This window comes from Psammomys obesus, unplaced genomic scaffold, assembly GCF_907164565.1.
Source record: "Psammomys obesus unplaced genomic scaffold, mPsaObe1.curated_primary_1811, whole genome shotgun sequence".
Lineage (NCBI taxonomy): Eukaryota > Metazoa > Chordata > Mammalia > Rodentia > Muridae > Psammomys > Psammomys obesus.
The window spans coordinates 39,521,652-39,543,231 of record NW_026587216.1 but is presented as its reverse complement, the minus strand read 5'-3'; the positions used below and the strand labels follow the sequence as shown (position 1 = coordinate 39,543,231).

At 42.6% G+C, this 21,580-nt stretch overlaps 1 protein-coding gene across 7 annotated transcripts in view; it reads left to right on the top strand.

Annotated features, from left to right (window-relative positions):
• Asph (aspartate beta-hydroxylase) overlaps window positions 1–21,580 on the top strand; it is a 202,511-nt gene that overhangs the window by 90,747 nt on the left and 90,184 nt on the right. The window contains exon 16 of one of the 7 annotated variants that reach the window (XM_055603355.1): window positions 1,578–3,324. The exons of the other annotated variants lie outside the window; for them this stretch is intronic. Coding sequence (XP_055459330.1) covers window positions 1,578–1,585 — 8 coding nt within the window. The 3' untranslated portion in view covers window positions 1,586–3,324. Of the gene's footprint in view, window positions 1–1,577; window positions 3,325–21,580 lie in introns of those variants that run through there. 7 annotated transcript variants of the gene reach the window in all.

The window sequence follows — 21,580 nt, the reverse complement described above, 5'->3', positions numbered from 1 at the left end:
AGATAGATAGATAGATAGATAGATAGATAGATAGATAGATAGATAGATGATAGATACATAGATGATGGATGGACGAATGGGTGGATGGTTGGGTGAATGATATGTAGTATCTTAGCATTTCTGTTTCCATGATAAACCATTATGACTAAAACCAACTTGGAGAGAAAAGGGTTTATTTCACTTTATAAATTATAGTCCATTATCAAGGAAACACAGGGCAGGAACTAGAGACAGAGCTGAAGCAGGAAAGGAGTGCTGCTTACTGGCTTGCTCCCCGTGGCTTGCTCATGTCTGCTTTCTTATCCACTACAGCCCCACATGCTCACAGTAGGCGGGAGTTTCCCCCATCAGTCACTAATCAAAACAGTACCCGATAGGCTTAGGGGAATTTCTCAGTTAAGAATCCTTCTTCCAGCATATGTCCAGGTTTCTGTCAATTTGACAAAAACCAAGCAGCACAAATAATGACATAGTCATAAAATATCTTAACTAATTTATAAAGAAATGCATTTAGCTCACAGTTTTACAGGATGTCCATGGACATGACATCACCATGTGCTTGGCCTTTTTTCACTACATCATGTCAGGCTGGAAGATATCATGTGCTGAGTCTAGGAAAGCCTTCTAGTTTGGCCTTCTCTCCGTGTTTTTAAAAAGCATTAATGCTGTCAGAGGTCCCCAACCTCTTGGCCTCTTCTGATGTGGCCTGCCTGGGAAAACCACAATATGCATGACTTTATATTAAACTTCTGTCACACAACTTTATGGGAAACACACCAAGACCCAACAGTAATGTGTCTTTAAAAACTGTATCAGCTTTTGACTAGGCCATTAAGCCCCACCCCCTTTCTTACCCAGTACTGTAAATAGACCCAACACTGCCATGAAACAAATCACACGCTAAAATCTGGAGCAAAAATACATGTTTAAAGTCGGATAGGAGTGGGTTTTGCTTGCTTAAAAAATACTTCATACTTGTCAGCAGCATTGAAGATTAACATGAAATTACTCTATATTTTGTTGTGTTAATGATTAAAAAAATATTTCTGTGTATGTGTGCAGGTGCCTGGGGAGACCAGAGGAGGGGATCAGATCCCCTGAAGCTAAATTTATAGGTGGTTGTGAGCTGCCCTACGTGGGTCTGACAACTAAACGCAGGTTCCTGGGAGGAAAGCAAGGGCTCTTAACCCCTGAGCCAATCCCCAGCCTCTATTTTAGAGGCCACATGAATACTGTTGGAAATTCTTTATGTACCTATTTTTCAAACACAAACTCTATTTCTTTGTGTTTCTTTAAAATCATTGGTAGGAGAAAGAACTTTAATGCTCATATTTCTCATAAACCTTCCTTCATTTGGTGGTGTCAGATGTTTTCAAGAGCCCCAGACTTCCATCGGCAGCTTTTTCAACTAGCGGCCAGAGCCTGTTGGGTTGTTAGTTTATTCTGGTACCAAGTTACCCTTAAAAACAAGCAAAAACTATTTCCTTCAGCTGCTGCTGCTGTGTGTGTGTTTGTGTTTGAAGTTTCATGGGCTGCCTGACTGGTCCTTTAATTTAGATTTCCCCTTATTTTTACAGATACTTAAAGCCTCAAAAAGACTGCCCCACTACTGCAGGAGGACCAGACTAACCATACGCTCCCAACGATGGCTGTGATAGATCTTGTGATGTGGCCACTGGCGCATCAAGATCTTTGGGGATGAACACTAAAGATGTTTAGATTGAATTACAGTCCACTGGCATTTTAGTGTACTCTTTTTTTTTTTTTTTTTTTTTTTAATAACACGTTACCTTACATTCCTGCATGTCCTTATTTGAGAACATCTGTGGCTCTGTTGGGTTTCTTTTTGTTTTGTGGTACAGCGTTAGTTTCTCTACATTTATGTGTAATTTTCAGAGAAGAGTTCGTAATTATATTGATAATGTAGCAACGACTGTCATGACAGGGCTTTAATATATTATTAATAACTAGCTTTAACTGTGTTGTACTGACTCGTGTGAACATTGTTGATCGGGACTCAGATGCCATTGTGAGCCCCTCGTACTAGCACTCTGGAAACTGTGAGAGGCCCTGGAATGCTGAGAAGGTGTGAGTTGTGTATTCCTGCACTGAAAATCTTCACCGGGGTTGTTCACATTAGCTTCAAGTGGTCAGGTTACAGCGCTGGCTTTGAATTTTTTTTTTTTTTTTTGTGTGTGTGTGTGGCTTTTAGATGGTTTATTTAAAAATTTAATATTTTGGTTCAAGGTGCATATGATCACTAATAGACTTCTCAAAGTGAGGGGAAAATTAAATTCCTTGTGGGGACAGAAGGTAGACAGTAGGCTGCAAATACACACATCTTCACACTTTTCAACATGCTAGGTCAGTCATATACCAACAATAGTCCAGTCAGTATTTCTTTATGTCTCAGAGCTCTTACATAAATTACTGCTGCCTAGCTTAAGGACTGCCCTGTGCTGGTCTAAATGAGTACCGTACTCTCAGCCTTGGTCATGGCTCTCACTAGGTGAAATCCATGATACCTCAGGCTGAGGGAATTCAGAGTATATGAGAAGCAGTGACTGAGCCCAGTGTCTGCTGCTGGGTACCAGGGATGAGCCTCTTCCTTTATACACTGACAAGTTTATCCTATTTTAACTGCGGTTTCTCCGTGGCTAAGCAATTGTGCTCTGATGAGAAACTGATTTCTTAGAAAAGAAGGCAGCTAGCTGAAATGTAGGGTGATCCGCCAGCCATCACAAAAAGGCCACAAGGTTGTTTTATTTGCAGGCAAGGAGCAGCTCTTGATTATGTCAACACTGCTTTATGATGCAGTGACTTCTCCCATTCCTCTAGGATAAGATCAGAATAAGTCTTGCGCTGAGCATTGTACTCACAGTATCCTGACGTTGCATGATGCCTCAATGTATAATAACACCTCAGATAAGTCAATAAGCAATAATTTTTTTAAGGCTGTGATATGGATGCCGTAGAGCTAAAACTTGAATTATAATAAGGCTCTTCATGTCATAAATTGTAGAACACTACTTTTTATAAAACCATATTTTTTTAGGGGAACTTGGGAATGACATATTACTAATAAATGGCTGAAATAGGTTTCGCTGGACTTCTGTGTATAATCATTTCCAGAACTCTGGGAAGTGAGGGTTCATTGTGGCCAACTTCAAATACTTTTATGTGATAAAAGAAATATGTGAATTAATGAGCCTTGTTTTTGCAAATATGTGCCATGCTGGGCAACAGGGGTGGGTTGCCTTAAAAAAAAATATGTCTTTTGTGCAAGGTTGCAATAAAGTGCAATAAAATGCAGATGAATTCTTCTGTAGATTGTCATTATTTTGAAGTATTTTAAAATTTTCCGTGACAGAATTGGCATATGTTATATTTATACCTACAGCAAATTTGTTGACTGAAATCACAAAGAAACACACCCCCCTTTTAAACCTTTGTATTTTTTTTCTTTAGTACTAAGAATTGCCAGAGAAGTGCCCTACCACATACTACACACATACACCACACACACACACACACACACACACACACACACACACACACACACACACGCAGGCAGGCATACTCGCGCTCACTCCAAGCCCTTTAGTTATTTGAGACATTCTGTCTAAGTTGTCTAGGCTAGCACTGAACTTTCTGTATAGCCTAGACTGTCTGTGAGCTTGTAAACCTCCTGTGTTAACCTTCCAAGTAGCTTGGATTGCAAGGGACCAGTGTCATTTTCTAATCCAGGTTCCATGAAGGAATGCTGGTTTGTTTGAACATGGCCTACTGTGCTACGTTGCCAGAGGACAGAATTCAAGGCCATGCATGCCCTTGTCTTCGTCCTGAGTAGGTATTTGCTCTGCACTGGGGACTTCTGCTTACTTCCCTGTGGAGAGGTTTATTCTTAACTCCTGTGACCACCAGACCAAGAAGTTACAACCAAGAAGTTACAGGAAATGCCTGTCGGGAAGTGTAGATGGTTCTTTGTTCATTCCCATTTTCAGTCTTCATTTCTCCACAGGTAATTCTTTACATGTCAGATAAGTAAGGAACATACTCCTTGGGCTTGAGAAAGCTTGTTTTCACCTGTAATGGGTTCAGAAGGAACCATGAAGATGCATCTGCCTGGTAAACAACAGATCATCTTTGGAAGCATCTAACCCTCTCTGCTCCTCTACACACATCTTAGGGAGTTGAGCTTTCTAGGCTTCTGGGTAGTATTCCTGCTTGCAGAAAATAAACCGAGAGTCAGAGGAGCCATTGAGTGGACAGGAGGCCAGGTGTGAAGTGTCGAGGCTTAGGTGGTGGTGCTGTGCTTCAGCTTGAACTGAGGCAATGTTAGTGAAGAGAGAGGAGACAGGATGGAGGGGACGGTATGACTTAAATGGGCATCCCAGAAGCTCAGGCAGAAACAGACTTGGTCCTGGGTCTTAGAATGAACAAGTGCCTGGGATGAGGCTCTTGAGTGAGCAGGTGGTTTGGGGGCAAGTTAGCTTTTAACTGCTGTGTTCAGTAGAGCGCCTTGTTAGGTACATCATTCACACAGGAAATGGGGGTAGAGCAGGATATAGAATATCCCAGTCTATGAGTGACTCTAGTCATGGCTGCATACAAACTTTTGAAGGTCAAGATTTTATTCCTCTTAATGTTTCTTCATGCTGTTAAAAATAATGCGACAGAAGAAACAAGAACAGTATCAGGACAGATGAGGAATGTGTAATGCCAGTTTTGGACAGAAGAATGTAAACATCATCAGGGTTGATAGTTTTCAGGGGGACCCTTACTACTGGAATGCTCTGTTACATAATTAGCATCTTAGTGTTAGAATATGGACTCAGAAATCCATCTTTCTTATTCTTTACCCTGAAAGGGATTCCTCAGGAACTTTATGTCTCAGCATCCTTAAGTGTAAATTATAACTACTTCTCATAGCTGACGAGAAAGTTAGTAGAGGTAATGTGCACAGTGTTTAGAACCGTGTCCAGCAAACAGTAAGTTCTCACTCAGTCTTTGGTGTCAAGAGGTCCATATGAGGTCCCTAGAGATGCACAGGGCAGGGGATACAGTAACAGAAGTAGGCTAGAAGCTGAATTAAATCTCCCAGGAAATTCCTTAAGCACCAAAACAATGGTAGCTGAAATGCTTACTCCTGCTTTTTTCTCCAGTCCAAACTGGATTCTCAGAACGTGGTGTGAGGGACAGGGCAAACACAAATGAGAAAGGGGCTTTTGCCCCAGGGCCTGGAAAATTTGCATAGATATAAGCTCGCTTATCATTCCATGCATGAGAGAATGGAGGAAGATGGTGTCCTAGTTTCTGGGAGCATGTCCAGCATACCTGCCTTCCAAGTACTGGGGCATGTAGATGCAAGCAACTTAAGGAGACCTGGGATTGTGGCCTAGGGTGCGCCCACGTGGGATCAGAACCTTATGCTTATATTTGGAATGTACACTTCTTCCTCTGTTCTTCTCCAGGGGTGGAGAGATCCCTGAACCCCTTCATAAGCAGCCCCCACCTGATTTACCTAGTTGTATTCTCCATAGGTGGCTTCCCATGTCACTTGAACTTAGGGTGATGACTAGATGCAGTGTTGTGGGCTTCTTGTAATACTATGGATCCCACGCAAAAGAGCTTTTTGAGGACAGCAATTGCTTATGTTTTTCTTCTCTGTTGTATCTCTGTTATCTATAAGAATACTAGGCAGATACTCTGCCCAGTTGATACGTACTGTTGGGCCTGGGGAGATGGTGGGGTCAGTAAAGGACCTGAGTTCAGGCCAGACACAAGGATATGTGTTTATGACTCGTACTAGGGCAGGTAGAGATAGATAGTTCCCTGGCTCCCACTGCCCAGTCAATGCAGTCAATGTGCCGTAGGTTCATTGCGAGACTCTGCCTCATAAAATAAGGTGAAGAGAGACTGAGGAAGACACTCCGTGCTGACCTCAGGCTTTCATATACATGTGCACATACATGTGAATTTGCATGTGTGTGTGCATACATTAACCACACATGTTCTGAAGTGTGTGTGTGTGTGGGTGTGTGTGTGTGTGTGTGTGTGTGTGTATGCTGACTACTGAGTGAATTGTCTGCAGCTCCCCAATTTTAAGGAAATTATTGCTCGGTAATTCCAAAGTTCTAGGACATTCAATAGGAATCTAAGAAACATTGCTCCCCCTTTGCTCGCTTATCTTATCTTGTATGTCTTGCAGCATTTGCAAGAGTTATATGTAGCGAGTCTACTCTCTTATAGCTGCCCTTAGCAAGAGTGAAGACTTGTGCCTTTCTGTCCTTTCCCATCTCTTTCAGGGAAAAGGTACAGAGGGGCGCACTGTACAGAACATTACGGCTTGAGGTCCTGTAAACTGTGACCTCAACAGCTTGGGAGACTGTAGCTGCCTAATATCTACTTCCTCCTTCACGTGTAGACACTTTGCCCACAGGGTGTCAGGAGCTTATGAGCTGTGATTTGCACACAGTGCCCAACTTGACACCCTACATTTCTATGTCAGATGTCTTCATCTGTTTCAGGTCTCAAAAGAGCCTTCCCTTCTCCTCGGAGTGGCCAGCGGTCACCACAGGGATGCTCAGTGTTGGTGGGTGTTGCCTATACCACCACTTTCATACATAAGGAGTGCTTAGCCTAACATCTGATACCTAGTCATTTTTCATTTTTAGAATTCAAATTGATTCGTATGAACTGAAATCTTCTTATTCTGTAATGAAGTTTGAATGGGAAGAATTTAGGACTTAGAAAATTTGAATGATATGACTGAAAATAATTTTCTTGAATTACACTCACTGGACTTATTGAATAGATATGGTTATATGTTTTGAAATAAAGAATAGTGACTTGCACATTTGTTTTGTCTTTAATTTTCATAAACAAATATAAAAGCAGATGATGCAGAGCAAAAAGAAAAAGGGGAAATTGTCTAATAAATAGCCTTTTAATATATATGCAGAAAAAAGTCATACCATCCAAGAATAACAGGAAATTTTATTTTATATCATACATTGAAAGAACTTGGCACTGGGGTTGTTTTTTTTTTATTTAAATCATTGTATCAACAGATATTTATTGATATTCTACATAAACATTTAATAGCTTAGGCTCCAGTGATGGGTTAAGCCAATGCTTAAGACTAGGCTAGTTGACTAGGGCCAAGGGCAAGGGTTTGGTTTGATTACTGTTGGCTTTTGGTGGTTGAACATTGATAGTTGGCAGTTAGGCGGTGGCTGTTAGGTGTTACCTGTTTATGGTTGAGTGTTGGTTGAGCAGTAGCTGTTGGTTTTGGCAGTGAGACAGTAGCAGTGCATTTTAAGTGGTTGGGCTTCAGCAAGATGTGTGACCTCGGTAGAGGAAGATGCTGTGCTCTTTTCCTAGGGCACCAGTCTGGGGTCCTTTGGCCAGTGTCAAGAGAGCCACAGCAAGTTAATAGGTTGGTATGAACCTGACTATGTTCCATGATGGAAGTTGAGAAACAGATGTTTGTTTTGGAAATGACTTTGCTTCATAAAAATGGAACACCTAAATCATTGTCCTTTGCTATGATCAAGATCTGGACTCAAACAGTACAAGCCTGTGCACTGTAATGGGATATTGTGAAGGGAAGGACCCAGCTATTATCATCACAGAGTGGGTTGATTTGGGCAACGCATGGTGAAGAATTTGTTTTTTCCAAGGGGCATCTTAGTTGTTGCTGGCTCGGAAGATGGTCACAGGCCAATTGCTGGTGGTCACTCTGTGCTGCTTCAGGATCTGAAGTATCTTCCTGGATGGTGATCAAAATGCTAAGCTTGAGGACCTTCAACTAGAGAGAACAGCAAATCGTGATACAAGTGTACAGAAACATTTGTTGACACCTCCTGAAAAAAGTGAACAGCATGTCCAGTAATGAGAAGTTGAGCATATGGTCACTAGGTTGCTTGATGTGAGCTGCATGTGTGTGTGTGTGTGTGTGTGTGTGTGTGTGTGTTTGTGTGTGGATGCAGGTACATACATGCCTTGGCTTGTGTATGACAATTGGAGGACAATCTTGGGTGTCAGTTTTCACCCTTCACCCTTCCAGATTCATTTCTCATCTCCTTTCCATTTCCACACAGGAAGTTGGTTCTGGGGATGGAAACTCGGGTCCTCATCCTTGCTCAGCAAGTGTATACTTGTTTAGCTGCCTCTCCAGCCCCCATTTGCAGCTTGTAAGGTAAAATAACAGAGAAAGAGGATTCCGTGTTGTTATTCTGAGGGGTAACACCCTTACATAGAATGTTAATTTGAAGAGTTACCTATGACTTTCTGAGAACTCATCGAGAGCAGGCGCACATGCAGCAGGGCAAAAGAGAACTGAGAGGTCTGCAAGGTTGCAGGATCTCAGCACTGCACTGAATAGCTGACAGTAAAGGTCATGCAGGTCAGGGGATGAGAGCTTGCCCTCCCAGCTGGGGAAGAGACTGAAGCAGAGGGAACTCTGGGTACAGGAACAGCGGAGGACAGACCAGTCAGAGAGCAAGTGTGGCGAAGAGCTAAAGGGGAGATTAGTTGCTAAAGGGTCAGGAGTCCAGAATTTCTCAATCTTTCATCCTCAAAAGTTAAGAGAACGTTCACTTCCGTGGGGAAAGTAGAGAACCATGTTGTCTTTAAAAAGACAACAAACAAACAAGCAAGCATCTGGAGTTGTTTTACTTACTAGTGCAAGGATCTGATGATGCCTTGTGCTGCCCGGCAGCGGGCTCAAGCCCTGCTCTCAGAGGAGGAAAACAGAACAAAACAAAACAACCACAAAACATACAACTGTGAACTAAAAAAAATAAACCATTCTCGGAACTCACAAGGTCAGCAGAGAGACACAGCTGGCTATGGCTTTGCTACTGCCATCACCTTTAAGGTTGTTCTGTATACGTGGTAAGAAGGATGTGAGCATTGCCGTTGCTGTTCTTCAGCAATATTTGTATAAGATGGCCGCATCTTTAATTCCAATCCCTCCCCACCTTCTACAAAGGCTCTATTGAAAGAATGATTCTTCCCTCCTCAGCTGGTCTTTTAATCCTGTATGTGATACTACTAGAAATATGAGATGGGCCATTTTAATCCCGGGAGAAAATCAGCTAAGGAAAAGAATATAAGCCAGGAAGAAGTGCTTGCTGAGAAGTTTTGACATGGCACCTGCCACTGTCACATCGAGTTTCCCACTGGCAGTTGAGTGTAGCAGGAGGTGGCTTGTGGCCTGGCACCTGGTGGCCATGGCCGTGGTGTTCACCCGTCTCTTTAAATGCATCCCCCCTGGAGACACTGTTCTTCTTAAATCCTGCTCATTGCCACAGAGGTTTCAGCTGCGCTTGAGGTCTGCATTGCACTAATAACAGTTGGTGGGAAACATGCACGCCCAGCTGTGGAAAGCATCAGGCAGAGCAAGAATGCTTTTGCTGTTTAAAGATCTCCCCCGCAGAGGTGCAGCAGGCCTTTAGGAGTGGGCGTGTTAGCACCAGAGGCACAGTCATCCTTGTGACCTCACCACGCCTGCCAGCATCCCAATTCCAATGTCCTAATTATGCTTCTCGGAAATAAATTTAGTTCAGTCCTGAGAGAACGAAAAAGAAAAGTGATTTAGACGGTGAGTGAGGAATGCAAAAGGGAGGGAAACTTTGTGCGCAAGAATAGGCACTAATATCCAGGGAAGCATCTTTGAAGACTGTGTCCAATGGAAGAGACATTAAGAAGCCAAAGAAACTTCTGAAGAACCCAAGGACTCTGACCCTAATAAGGAAGCAAATGTTAAACTTAGCTCATTGCACTCTGTTGCAAGGCAGCTCCTGCAGGCAACTAGGGAGCGCCTACAGGTTGGGGTTGGGCTAGAGAGTGGACTGGGGTGAGGCTGCTGTTCAGTCTGTTGTTAAAGTCTAGCAGCCCAAAGGAGCCACCACTCTGTCACCCTCCTCTTGCTCAGCTGAGACATGAGAGGATCTGAAAATGGCTTTATGTCACAGGAGACCTTAGTCCTTCAGATTTCTGTATAACATTGGTGGTTAACATTCACTTAAAAAGACAGGTTTTGGCGATTGTGTTCACATCCATTAGTGTTTGATTTCTAAGGCAATTGATGGGACTTTTGTTAAATGTTGCCATGAGCCCTTAACTATGAGATGTAAATGTTACAAAGCCATGGTGAGTATTTTAAATCAGTTTGTGCAGTTAGCTTTTGCAACACCTGTGGTTCCCTAATGTTTAATATTATAGGACTGTCCTCAAGAAGCTTGTCAGTTTTCAGGGCTATGAGGAAAAACAGAAAGCCTTTTCCGTTTGCCCACAATTCTTTTAACACCTTTTTAGAAGAGGGTATGTTTGCCCAGGCAATGCTATCAGGTGAAAACGGAGTGTAATGACTAAAGTAAACTAGAGTAGATATACTGAGTTAAAGGACCTCAAGCCATTTTTATGCTGTTTGTTTGTATTGTAGACAAAGACTCCTTGGATTCTGAATTCATATTTGTCACTTACATTTCATATATATATATATATATATATATATATATATATTTTTTTTTTTTAACACCCTGCTTGGGTGTGATTCACCAGGCGTGAACATTTGCATTTGAAGCATTTGCATACATTCTATACTGTTCGGAGCTTGAAGCTACAGCAGTGTTGTTAGGAATTGCTTGGACACTGACTCTTAAACTTTTTGACTTTGTTAATGAGCATGTTCATCTTTTCTTGTCACTGGTCCAAGAAAAATATGCGAACTGTGTATCACTAAAGGCTGTGTCTGTGTTAACCTGTTTTAATGCCAAAAGTTTGCTCTTTGTCCACAACTTCTTGAGACCGCTTCACAGAAGGATTTGTTCGTCTTAATGGATGCTGTTGGGTGAAAACACAGTGTAATGGGTGGGAAGGGTAGAAACAGAAACCCCAACACTAAGCAACTCTGAGAGTGAGCACCACACCGAGAGGGCATGCCATGCCACCTTAATTTTCCTTTAGACACAATAATGTTCCTTTTTATTCACACAATTTCCAAGTATATTTTCATACAGGACAATTTGTCAACCTTGATGTACAGTGACTGTGGGATTTTTATTTCAGTGGTGATCTGTGCGATCTCAAAAACATGAGTTGCATCTTGTCTGTTTTGAAGGGATATGACAATAAATATCAGATGTAAAATCCTGCAAAAGATGAGAAAAATAGTTTCGCTTTCTCCTTTTTTATCCTCCTCTTCTTTTCTTTTCTCTTGTTCTATAATGAAATTGTTATAGCAATACAAACTATAAAATCCCTATACTATATATAAATATTGAAAGTATGAGTTCAGGAAACCTAATTATATATATATATATATATCCAAGACAGCTTGCTTATAGTGTAGTGAAAATATGTTCTTTTGTCTTCCTTGTGTTTCCAACATACGAGCTGGATGCCATTACCCACCTCTTTCCTATGATATAAAAGACATCTTGAGTTTCTCTATTTAAAAATAAAAATAAAACCAAAAAGCAACCAAAATAAAACAACTGCAGCTCAAAGAGAGTTTTTTTTTTTTTTTTGTTTTCTAATCGTACTTTGGCTGTTGTTTGTATGTGGGTTTGGAAGGAGAATTATTTTGCCTTAGTTTTTCTCTTCTATGGAAATGCTGTGTGAGAACCAGGTGGTGTTGGTGTGCACCTTTCATCCTCGGGAGGCAGAGGCAGGTGAATCTCTGAGTTCAAGACCTGCCTGGTTTACAGAGTGATTTCTAGGACAGCCAGGGCTACACAGAGAAACCCTGTCTCAACAAAACAAAACAAAAATTCTGCTTGAGAACAAGTTTGAAACGACTTTTTTCTTTCTTTTTCTTTTTCTCTGTGTATCCCTGGATGACCTGGAACTCACACTGCAGACCAAGATGGTCTCCAACTCAAAGATCCACCTGACTCTGCCCCTCCCCCGAGTGCTGGGCTCTAAGGCGGGCGCCACCACCGCAGGGCTCCACGGTGGTGTGTGAGGCTTCTAAACCAGCTGCTTTCCCTCTCTTTTTCTTCTTTGGTTATCTGCCCATCCCATGTCATGTTCCCCCTCCACGGCATTCCGGACTAGAGCTTTATTAACTTCCACCCCTCTACTCCCCATGCACACACACCCAGCAGGCTCACCTGACTCCCCCTTTGTCCATATGGCTTCTTCTCCTTGTGTTTCACCAGCCTCTCTGCTCTGATGGCGCAGCCTCAGACTCTGATCTCATTCAAGTTCTTACCCTTCTCCGTCTATCCATGTCTTTGCCTCTTTTTTCTATTGCACTATCTCCGCCGCAGATACAGTTGGTCATTTAATAACTGAATGCTCACTGTCCAAACCTCGCACATGTGTTTTCTTGGCTCACCGTTGCGTATGCTCACCTAGCACTATGCTAGTTATACCTTAGGCTCTTAAAAAACTATTTTTTTTATTATTATTAAGTTTTCACATCAAAAGACTTCGTAGGATTTGGGAAATGTGAACTGGAGCAAAGTTTAGGAGCATGAGCCAGAGAGTCGATTGTACTTTTCGGGTACGACTTTTGGGGGATGTCAGTAGGTGATACTGGGGTAAGAAGATTGCCTTACCAGATATGCTGGTGCGTAACTGCAACTCTAATACTTTGAAGGCTAATGCAAGAGGACCATGAGTTTGAGGCCAGCCTGGGCTATATATAGAAGCTGTCTCAAAAATAAATAAATAAATAAATAAAATGGAAAAAATGGTAGAAGAAAAGATTGAGGGGGAAAGATAGAAATGACTAACAGCATGGTTTCCTGTGGCTAAGCATGTGTGGATTCATAGAGCATAAACACATGACATCAGAATGACATGCCATTCTGGAGCATAGAAGTAATTTTGAAAAGAAAACATTTTAAAAGCTGACTTATTAATTGTGTGAACATATGTGTGTGTGGTGCTGGGGATAGAATTCTAGGGTCTTTGCATGCTAGACAGAAGTTCTATCATTGAGACATGTCCTCAGCCCTTAACACTTTGCATTTGATATCTCTATTCGGGTAAAAATAATGATTCCTGTATCTTATATGATGGATATAAAAAGTGCAACTGCCGCTGTTGTTATTGTCTGAATTCATTCAACTACTATTAACCAGAGAGCTGGACTGTGGGTTTCTACCATCAGTAATTTGTTTGGCTTGGAGGTCTAACTTAGCTGCTCCAGTATTCTGATGTACCTGAGACAGGCTTTTAAAGATCCACATCTATCACAGAGAAGCAATGGTATTTTAGTCCAAAATATAAAACACATAATTTCAGAATAAAGGAATTTTTAAAAATTGAACAAGCTTAGCCTTATGAGACAGTGTCTGATGTTCTCTACATTGCTCACTATTGACCACGTCTTTAAAAGACTCCAGGACAGAGGTGGCCTAAGGTCATTGCTGGTATTGAGTCAGCCAAGCCTCCCTCCTCAAGATGGTGTAGAGAGTGGGAAGGAGAAAATGCAGTTGTCTGTGTCCTTTGTTCCCAGTTTGCAACCCTCCATCCTAAGGATAAAGATCCTCTTTAAGTTACCCTGGTTTCCTTACTAGCCCCTGAATGTGTCCTCCCACATCTTTACGAACTGGGTGATTTATCATAACAGACCCAGCCAACATCTCACAACATTCCTGTGGCAGTTAGATCCAGTTACATGTCATTTACAAAGTTCCAATTCCATTGACTTAAAAGGTCATATGTCGGGGCTGGAGAGATGGCTCAGAGGTTAAGAGCACTGGCTGCTCTTCCAGAGGTCCTGAGTTCAATTCCCAGCACCCACATGGTGGCTCACAACCATCTATAATGGGATCTGATGCTCTGTTCTGTCATGCACATGTACATGTAGCTAAAGCTCTCATATACATAAATAAATATATATATTTTTAAAAGTTCATATGTCATGCATGTGACCTAAGGCTATTCTAGCATTTTCTAGGGACCTAGTGCTTCTCTTGCTATTTGGTCATCATTGGCCAGCCATTGGAGCCACACTTATATAAACAGAAGAGGCTTGGAGAAAATGCAGATTTCTTGGAATTAAAAGACTAATTTATTTATTTATTTATTTATTTATTTATTTATTTATTTACTTATTATTTAAACAGTATTCTGCCTGCATGTGTGCCTGCAGGCCAGAAGAGGGCACCAGATCGCATTGTAGAGGGTTGTGAGTCACTATGTGGTGGCTGGGAATTGAACTCAGGAACTTGGGAAGAACAGCCAATTCTCTTAATCTCTGAGCCTTCTCTCCAGCCCTGGAAGAGTTGCATTTATTTGACAGAATTTGTTAATGGGATGCTGTTCCAGAAGAAGCATGGACAATAAGTGACAATTAGTAGTCATGAACACTATTTAATTCGTTTTGTCCGCAATTCATACTCAACATCCATCTGTTAGGAACATGGCGAAGATTTGATGAGAAACAGTTCACTAGGTGTATTCTTTTTCCTGTTGCTATGAGGGAGCAATCTGACAAAAGCAAATTCAGTAAGAAAAGGGTCATAGTTCAAGGGTTCAACAGATCATTAGGGCAGGAAAGCCAAAGCAATGGGTGACAGAGCCAGTCATGTTGGCTTTTCAGCCTGGAGGAAGAGAGCAATGAAAGGCCCATGCTTAGCTGGTTTCCTTCTCCTTGTGCAGTCTAGGAATAAAGCCCAGGAAATGTGCCACACTCCTTTAAGGTGGATCTCCCCACTTCAAGATAATCCCCACAGACATGCACATGTTAACTTGATCTAAAGAACTCTTGGCAGTGTTTTTAAACTATTTTATTTGGGTTCCTTTTACCTCTACCCCCTTCACCTAAGCCCCCAACACTAGGCAGGAGAGAAAGATTAGTGGGGAGAAGGGACAGAGTTCTCTTTAGCTACTTCCAGTTGTTTAGGGTCATTGGGTTCTTTGGGGCAATACCAATCTCAGTCATCAGGACATCTGGCAGTCAGTAAACACAACAGCCTTCTTTCTTCTTGGAGGCATCCCTCATCCCTTAAAACGTCTCTCTCTCTCTCTCTCTCTCTCTCTCTCTCTCTGTCTCTCTGAGCATTCTCTCAAAGCCCTCCTTTGAATCATCTTTTTTCTCCTTTCTTGGCTCAGGTATTTATACCCTCTCAGAGTCCTCAGAATTCCACTAGCTGCAGCTGGAAAAGACCACGCCCCTCTCCTAGCCACATGAAGTAATTATCAGCTGTGGATAAACTAAAAGCAGCCACATATCCCACACTTGAGGTTAAAACAAAAACATATTTATGTAGCATAACGGAGTTTTTAAAGAAACCAAAACTTTCAATACAAATAAGCCCTCATACGTGCAGATTTGTCCTCTAGGTGATTTCAGATTCTGCCAAGTTGACAGTCATCACTGACATCATATAGGCCATTGAAAAATCTGTTCTTATGAAGATAGCACTTGGCATTCTATATCTTCGTGATTGCTGGTGTGCCTGCTCTGTGCCATTTCTATGAAGTGGGTGCTGCTGAGAGCAGACGGCAGTGTGGTGCTGTCTGGGAGTTGCCTCCCAGGAGTAGTGCACAGGAGAGCTGAAACTGAGTTCTCTGAAGACTCAGCAGGCATGAATATGAGTTGGGTATGAGAGACGCCATCCAGGAGCTTTTTGTTGTTTGCTTGTTGAGCAGGGGAGGAAAAGAAGGCCCATGCAACCGAGAACCCTGAGCAAGCTGAGAGTTAGAGATGGGCAGCTAGAGAGAGTCTAAGGCCAGAGCATGGCAGCAAGAACGAACACCTTTCTCTGTGGGTGAGATGCTCGGCCTGTCCCAGACCTCTCCTCTCAACATGTGTGAGCATGTGCCTCTAAGAAGCTTCCCCCATCCCTGGTCATAATTTTACAAAGAAAGTGAGAGTTGAGAGTGGTGGTGGCTTATTGTAGATACAGAAGGTTATCTGGAACCCCAGAGCTGCTGAGCCTTGTTCTCCCTCCCACACTAGCTCTAGCTTTAGCCTTGTCTTCTGTCCTGCACAGGTCCATCCTCCAAGGGCTTAAATCCTAAAGGAGATGCTGCAGGGAAGTATGGGACCCAGGGTCTCTGGAGCTGTGAGGACCAGGGCAGCAGCTTTTCTTGTCCATTTTAGCATCTTCCATTTCACTGGCAGCAGGAGCCCCGCCTGATGGCCTCACACCTGCTTAGGGAGAGTGGGAGAGGCAACAGCAGGAGTTCAGGGCCAGGCCTGAGCATGAAAACTCTGTCTCCGAAAGTCAAAATTAAGTAAAATAGGAGTTGAGGTCAGTACCAAGCAAATGATGTTTATAACTAAAGTGTTTCTCTAAGGAGTGAGGGCAGGAACAGCCACAACTTAAAGAAATAGTGAATAGTGTCGCCACCAATTCATTGAGAAAAATCTTCACGCTTGGGAATCTCATGTATTTATACAGTTAGATTCAGGTGCAAGGAAAATTGAGTCTTTCCAGTTTTTTAACATCTGTGAATGTGCTCAGTGGCCGTACTTTAGCTTCATAGGAACGGAGAGTGGAAATTTGAAAAGCGGCAATAATGAATTTGTCTTAGAATGACTTATTAGGTTCACTAATTTTTCATCTACCCTATCCCACACTGGAATATTGATGAGTATCAATTAGGGGTCATACCTGAAATCCCAGCACTCAGGTGACTGAGGCAGAAGAATCATGGGGTTGAGGCCAGCCTAGGTCCTAGTATAACAAGACCTTGTCTCCAAAACAAACAAACAAACAAACAAACAAACAGCAAAATAAATGAAAAAAATTACTACTAAGAACAGGAGGAGAAGGGCTGTGGTATTTTACTTAGAATTAGTAATTCCGTGACCCTGTTAGAGAATCAAATCTTATTTTTAGCGGTGTACACATGTGCTCGAATGTGTTGGCCTCTGCTTGTGCGTGCATACACTTACTTGTTTTATGTGTGGAGGCCAGAGGTTGATGCCAGGTGTCTTTTCTTGCTTTCCACCTTATCTTTTAAGACAGGATCTCTCCCTAAATCTGGAGCTCACCAAACAGGCTCATCTGGCTGGCCAGCAGTCCCTGATCTGCCTGTGTGCCTCAGCACGGGGGTCGCAGGCTTGGGCGGCTGTTCCGTGATTACTGGGGTCTTAGCCCAGGTCCCCAGTCTGCCAACCAAGCATGTGACCTTTTGGGCTGTCTCGCCAACCCTGAGATGCCCCAGAACTAAATCGAGCTATTTGTCTGCTGTAGATAAAATCGCCCTAGCAACCTCTCTCCACTGGATGTCACCTTTGCCCACGCAGTCACACTTCAGAGACTGAGTGCAAGTGTGAGCTACAGACCGGCGCGGTGCAGACAGTTTATGTCCGCTCGTTCAGTACCTATTCAAGTCAGCCGCCAGCCCCTGGTTTGGGCACCGGGATTATTGCGACAGTGACAACATGAAGCCCCCGTCCTCACAGCACACACTGAGTTTCCCCTGCTCAAAATACGTTGGGCCAGAAATGTTTTGGACTGTGGACTTTTTCAGATTTTAGAATATTTGAATATATAATTATGCACGCATCTATACCTATCTATCATCTATCTGTCTAGACATATGCATACATACATACATACACATGTACCCAAGAGTCACATGTGTCTTACATGCATTGTTTGAGGCAACATTATAATATTGCTTTGTAATCTTCCCCTTGAGGTAGGTAGGATGCCTGTAATCCTGGTGCTAGGAGGGCCGAGGCAGAAAGACCGTGAGGGCTTGCTAGTCACCTGGTGCAGCTGAGTCAGTGAGCTTCAGGCTCATGACAGCCTCCGTCTCAAAACCACAAGATGAGGACAGGCTGAGGAAGACACTGGACGTTAACCTCTGGCATGCAGGCGCACACACACACACACACACACACACACACACACACACACACTCACACATAAACACACACACAGGGTGGGGGCCAGTTTATAACAGGAAAAACAACTGCCCCTTGTTGTCCCTTACTGACAAGTCAGTGGAGATTTGAAGACTTTGGAGAGAGAGGTTGGTTCCTCCATGTGGCAGGAAAGCCTGGGCTCGAAGAGGATGTTCTGAGGCTCTAAGGCATTCATGCTCAGTGCAGTTTGGGCACGGTTAGTGGTTGGTGCTGTTTACTGGAGAAGACTGTGGGGAGGGGTCAGTGAGGAGTGGGTGAGGTCAGAGAGGTTGAGAGAATTCACGGAGAGCTTTGAAGGTCACAGCCGGGGAGAGGAGCCCATGGGATCTGCTTTGGTTTCAGAACCTCATTCTGACCAAGCAGGTGTGGATGGACGCGGAAGTAATGAGGAGATTAGTGCAGACATCCAAGTGACCAATGATAGCCAGGATTAGCATGGACGTTAGGGGGATAGGGAGGATGGGACAGAGGGAGGGAGGGAGGGAGAGCATTTGTTGTTAAATAAGATGGTGCTTTCATCATGGACTTTTCTATGATTTCCTTTAATTTAGATCAATACTCGATATATATGCTATAGTACACACACGTATATATATAAGGTTTAGAGCGATACTCATTATATAGTTAAGTACAATTAGGGACGTGTTTTCACATTATGTATTGTGAAGGTTTCTAAAAAGGCATTTGGAAGTTTCCTGCCTTCATAGTATTTTAAAAATGAACAGTGCTCCAGCAAAACACCAGATGGCAGTAGAAAATAATATTTAGGCCACACACATTTAAAAAAAAAAAAAATCACATTTGGAATGCAGCTTAAAGAAAAGACCGAGGCAGAGAAAAGTCATAGCCAGGAAATTGGCTTGGTGCAACTGGTACCTTTTATGGAGAGTTCTTACTTCTCTACGGCCATAAGGAAAGTAAAAATAGGGCAAAGAGGAGGAATAACCAAGCCTCCTCTGAGCTTCTGCCTCCCTGATTGTATGTGGTGTGTGTGTGTGTGTGTGTGTGTGTGTGTGTGTGTTCATGTTTGTGTTTTCTAAGAACAGCACCTGCCACTTTCTGCCTGCCCTTGCTCATTCCCCATTGCCTCCAAAAGCTTTTGAAATGTTCTCATGACATTTCATCAAGTAATGAAGTGCATATACCGACACACTCAGTATGAAGGAAGCTGAACATCTCAGATTTTAACTTCCCGGGCTGAATTACTCATCTGTGTCTTTTTACTAATTTTTCCTGTTGGACTATTATTTTTCTTGTTGATTTTAGTGTTTTTGATACTAGCCCCTCACTGGCTTTCGATATTGTGCAGTGCCTTTCCTTAACTCTCTTTTTACGTGTTAGCTTCACACACGATGCCTACAGACGAAGTGTTTGGGTAAGTTCGATCCACAGAAGGATGAGCACAAGAAAGAATTCTGTGTTGGGTAAGAAAACTTAGACCAGGCTTCACAATACCTTCTGGTCCTCACATACTTGTCTATTCCGGAGGAAAAGCGTATACACAAAGACACTAACAGTCTTGATGAACTGGAAAGCTTAGGAAATAGAAAGTGAGGAGTGTGGTACCTTCCTAGATAACCTCCTATGGAGACGAGAAACGTGTACTTGGCTGTGAAGACACCTGTCATGAAGGGGCAATCCCTCACCTGTGGGGACCCATCATCTGATACACATGAGCTCCATCAGGTCCCCCTGCCTCGACCACTGAACACACTGTTCAGTGCAGGTTTAGCTGCTCATGACACGTCCCTAGCGGTCCAAAACCACAAGGCACTTCGCATTATTATCGCCGGCATCCCGTCTAGGCTTTGCTGTACCAGCTGGTGCTTCAGTTCAGGCCAGATCACTTCGTCCTAGTGTTCCCACCGTATAATAGAAAAGCAATGTAGAAATAGCATGCTTAAGCCCACTCGGTCAAAATGCTTTGAAAAATAATCCCGATCCCGCCCTGCAGCTGTGAGAAGAGGCTATGAGAGAACTGCCGTTCAAGATTTATTATCTTCATTACCCTCGCCGGCTACAGCACGTTCGTGCTTCCTAAAATACATCAGCAGTTATTGTCTGATTACTTCTACAGATAAGTTAATTATAGGAGATTTCTGACTCTTATATAACTCTGATTTAGAGAGAAGTTTAATTACAGCAATTTTAGTGATTTAAAGAAGCTCAGCATATATTACCAGCCTCGGCAAGTGTGGTAGAGGTTTTTCAGCTGTGTTGAAATACACATTTGCTTTGTTTTTATTTTTCATCGCAGGATTTTAACTCTACCGTAGGCCACGTGATAATCCAGGACACCTGTTTCCACCAGAGTGCTGCTGCAGTCAAACACGCGGCAGGACCATAATAGCAACTTCCTCGTTATCATTAAAATCCCATTCTAATGCTTCCCATTGAGTTCTCCACATTTGCCAGCACTAATTTGTGTAATGATTGTGACAATGTGGGCAGGAAAGGAAAACAGCCTTCTTAAGCGGAGAAAAAGAAAGCGTTCAAATGTTCCATTAGGATCTTGATTTTTCTTTTTTAATTGATGAGAATTGTGGCATTATCTTTAAATCAGAATAATTCACATGACTTTATCAATACTTTTTCTATCAGTCTACTTAATCAGTTAAAGATTAACATATTAGTTGTGTATGCTTAGACTGACTTAAAATTAAAATTTCAAGAAAAATTCCCTATAAATAGACCTATGGCTAAGACATAAAATTGGCAGCATGTTAGTTCAAAAGGTGCAGTGAGAATTACCTTAATTCCATCACTGTAGTGTTTTCTATTTTATGGTTCTTCTGGTAGTTTCTGCTGGCATTTATGGCAGTAATTCTTACCATATAATTGTATGTTTTCCATTAAACATAAAATTGTATTTACCATAGAAAGTATATAATCCACATTTATCTGTGGTTTTTCTTACTCATGGTCAAGGGTGCTCTGGTACAGAAATCCCTACCATCTGAGGGTCACTGTGATAAGGTCCAAAAGACTCACCTCACTTCATCTCATCACTGGGTACTGGATCGGCTCACATCGTCCCAAGAATAGCAGTACACTAAGATACTTTAATGAAGAGAAAGTGACTTCTATTCTAATGCATAGCCTGTTATTATAGTGCAATGCTTGTTCTGTTTTCTTAGTCATGTTTTTAAATCCACTGGTGTGCCTATTTGTGAGTTATACTTCAAAATGGGTGTTTACGTATAGAAAAAGCATTGTCATGGGGCTAGTTGTGTCTACAGCTTCAGGCATGTGCTTCGGACCTCTTCCCTATTGGTAAGGGCAGGCTGTCACACCAACCATAGAGAAAACTAAACAGGGTCCAGGCTGTTTCACTCTGGGCAATTTATCACGTTCTTCCTGCGTACAAGCCCATCTACTACCTTTCCTCGAACTAGGAAATGTCAAGGACACTTTCCCTTTTTATTAGAATGCCTCTTCTTTCTTCACCTCCTTTGCCCTCTTTGTCACTCATGTTTCGTCTCACTGGTAGACTTCACCCTTTCTCTCTTCCTTCCCTGAGCCTCGTAAATTTGAATCGGAACACAGGGAGAAGGATTATAGAGAGTCTCAGCTGCCATCTTCACATACTCCCGCTCAGGTATTATGAGCGTGGGCGTTTCTTAGGCCCAGGGTTTCTGACACTGGTCATGGATACACGCTGATGCTAGCAGTGTGGGGGGAACCCTGAGGTTCTTCTAGTGCTGCCGACGTGCCGCCTGAGGTGGG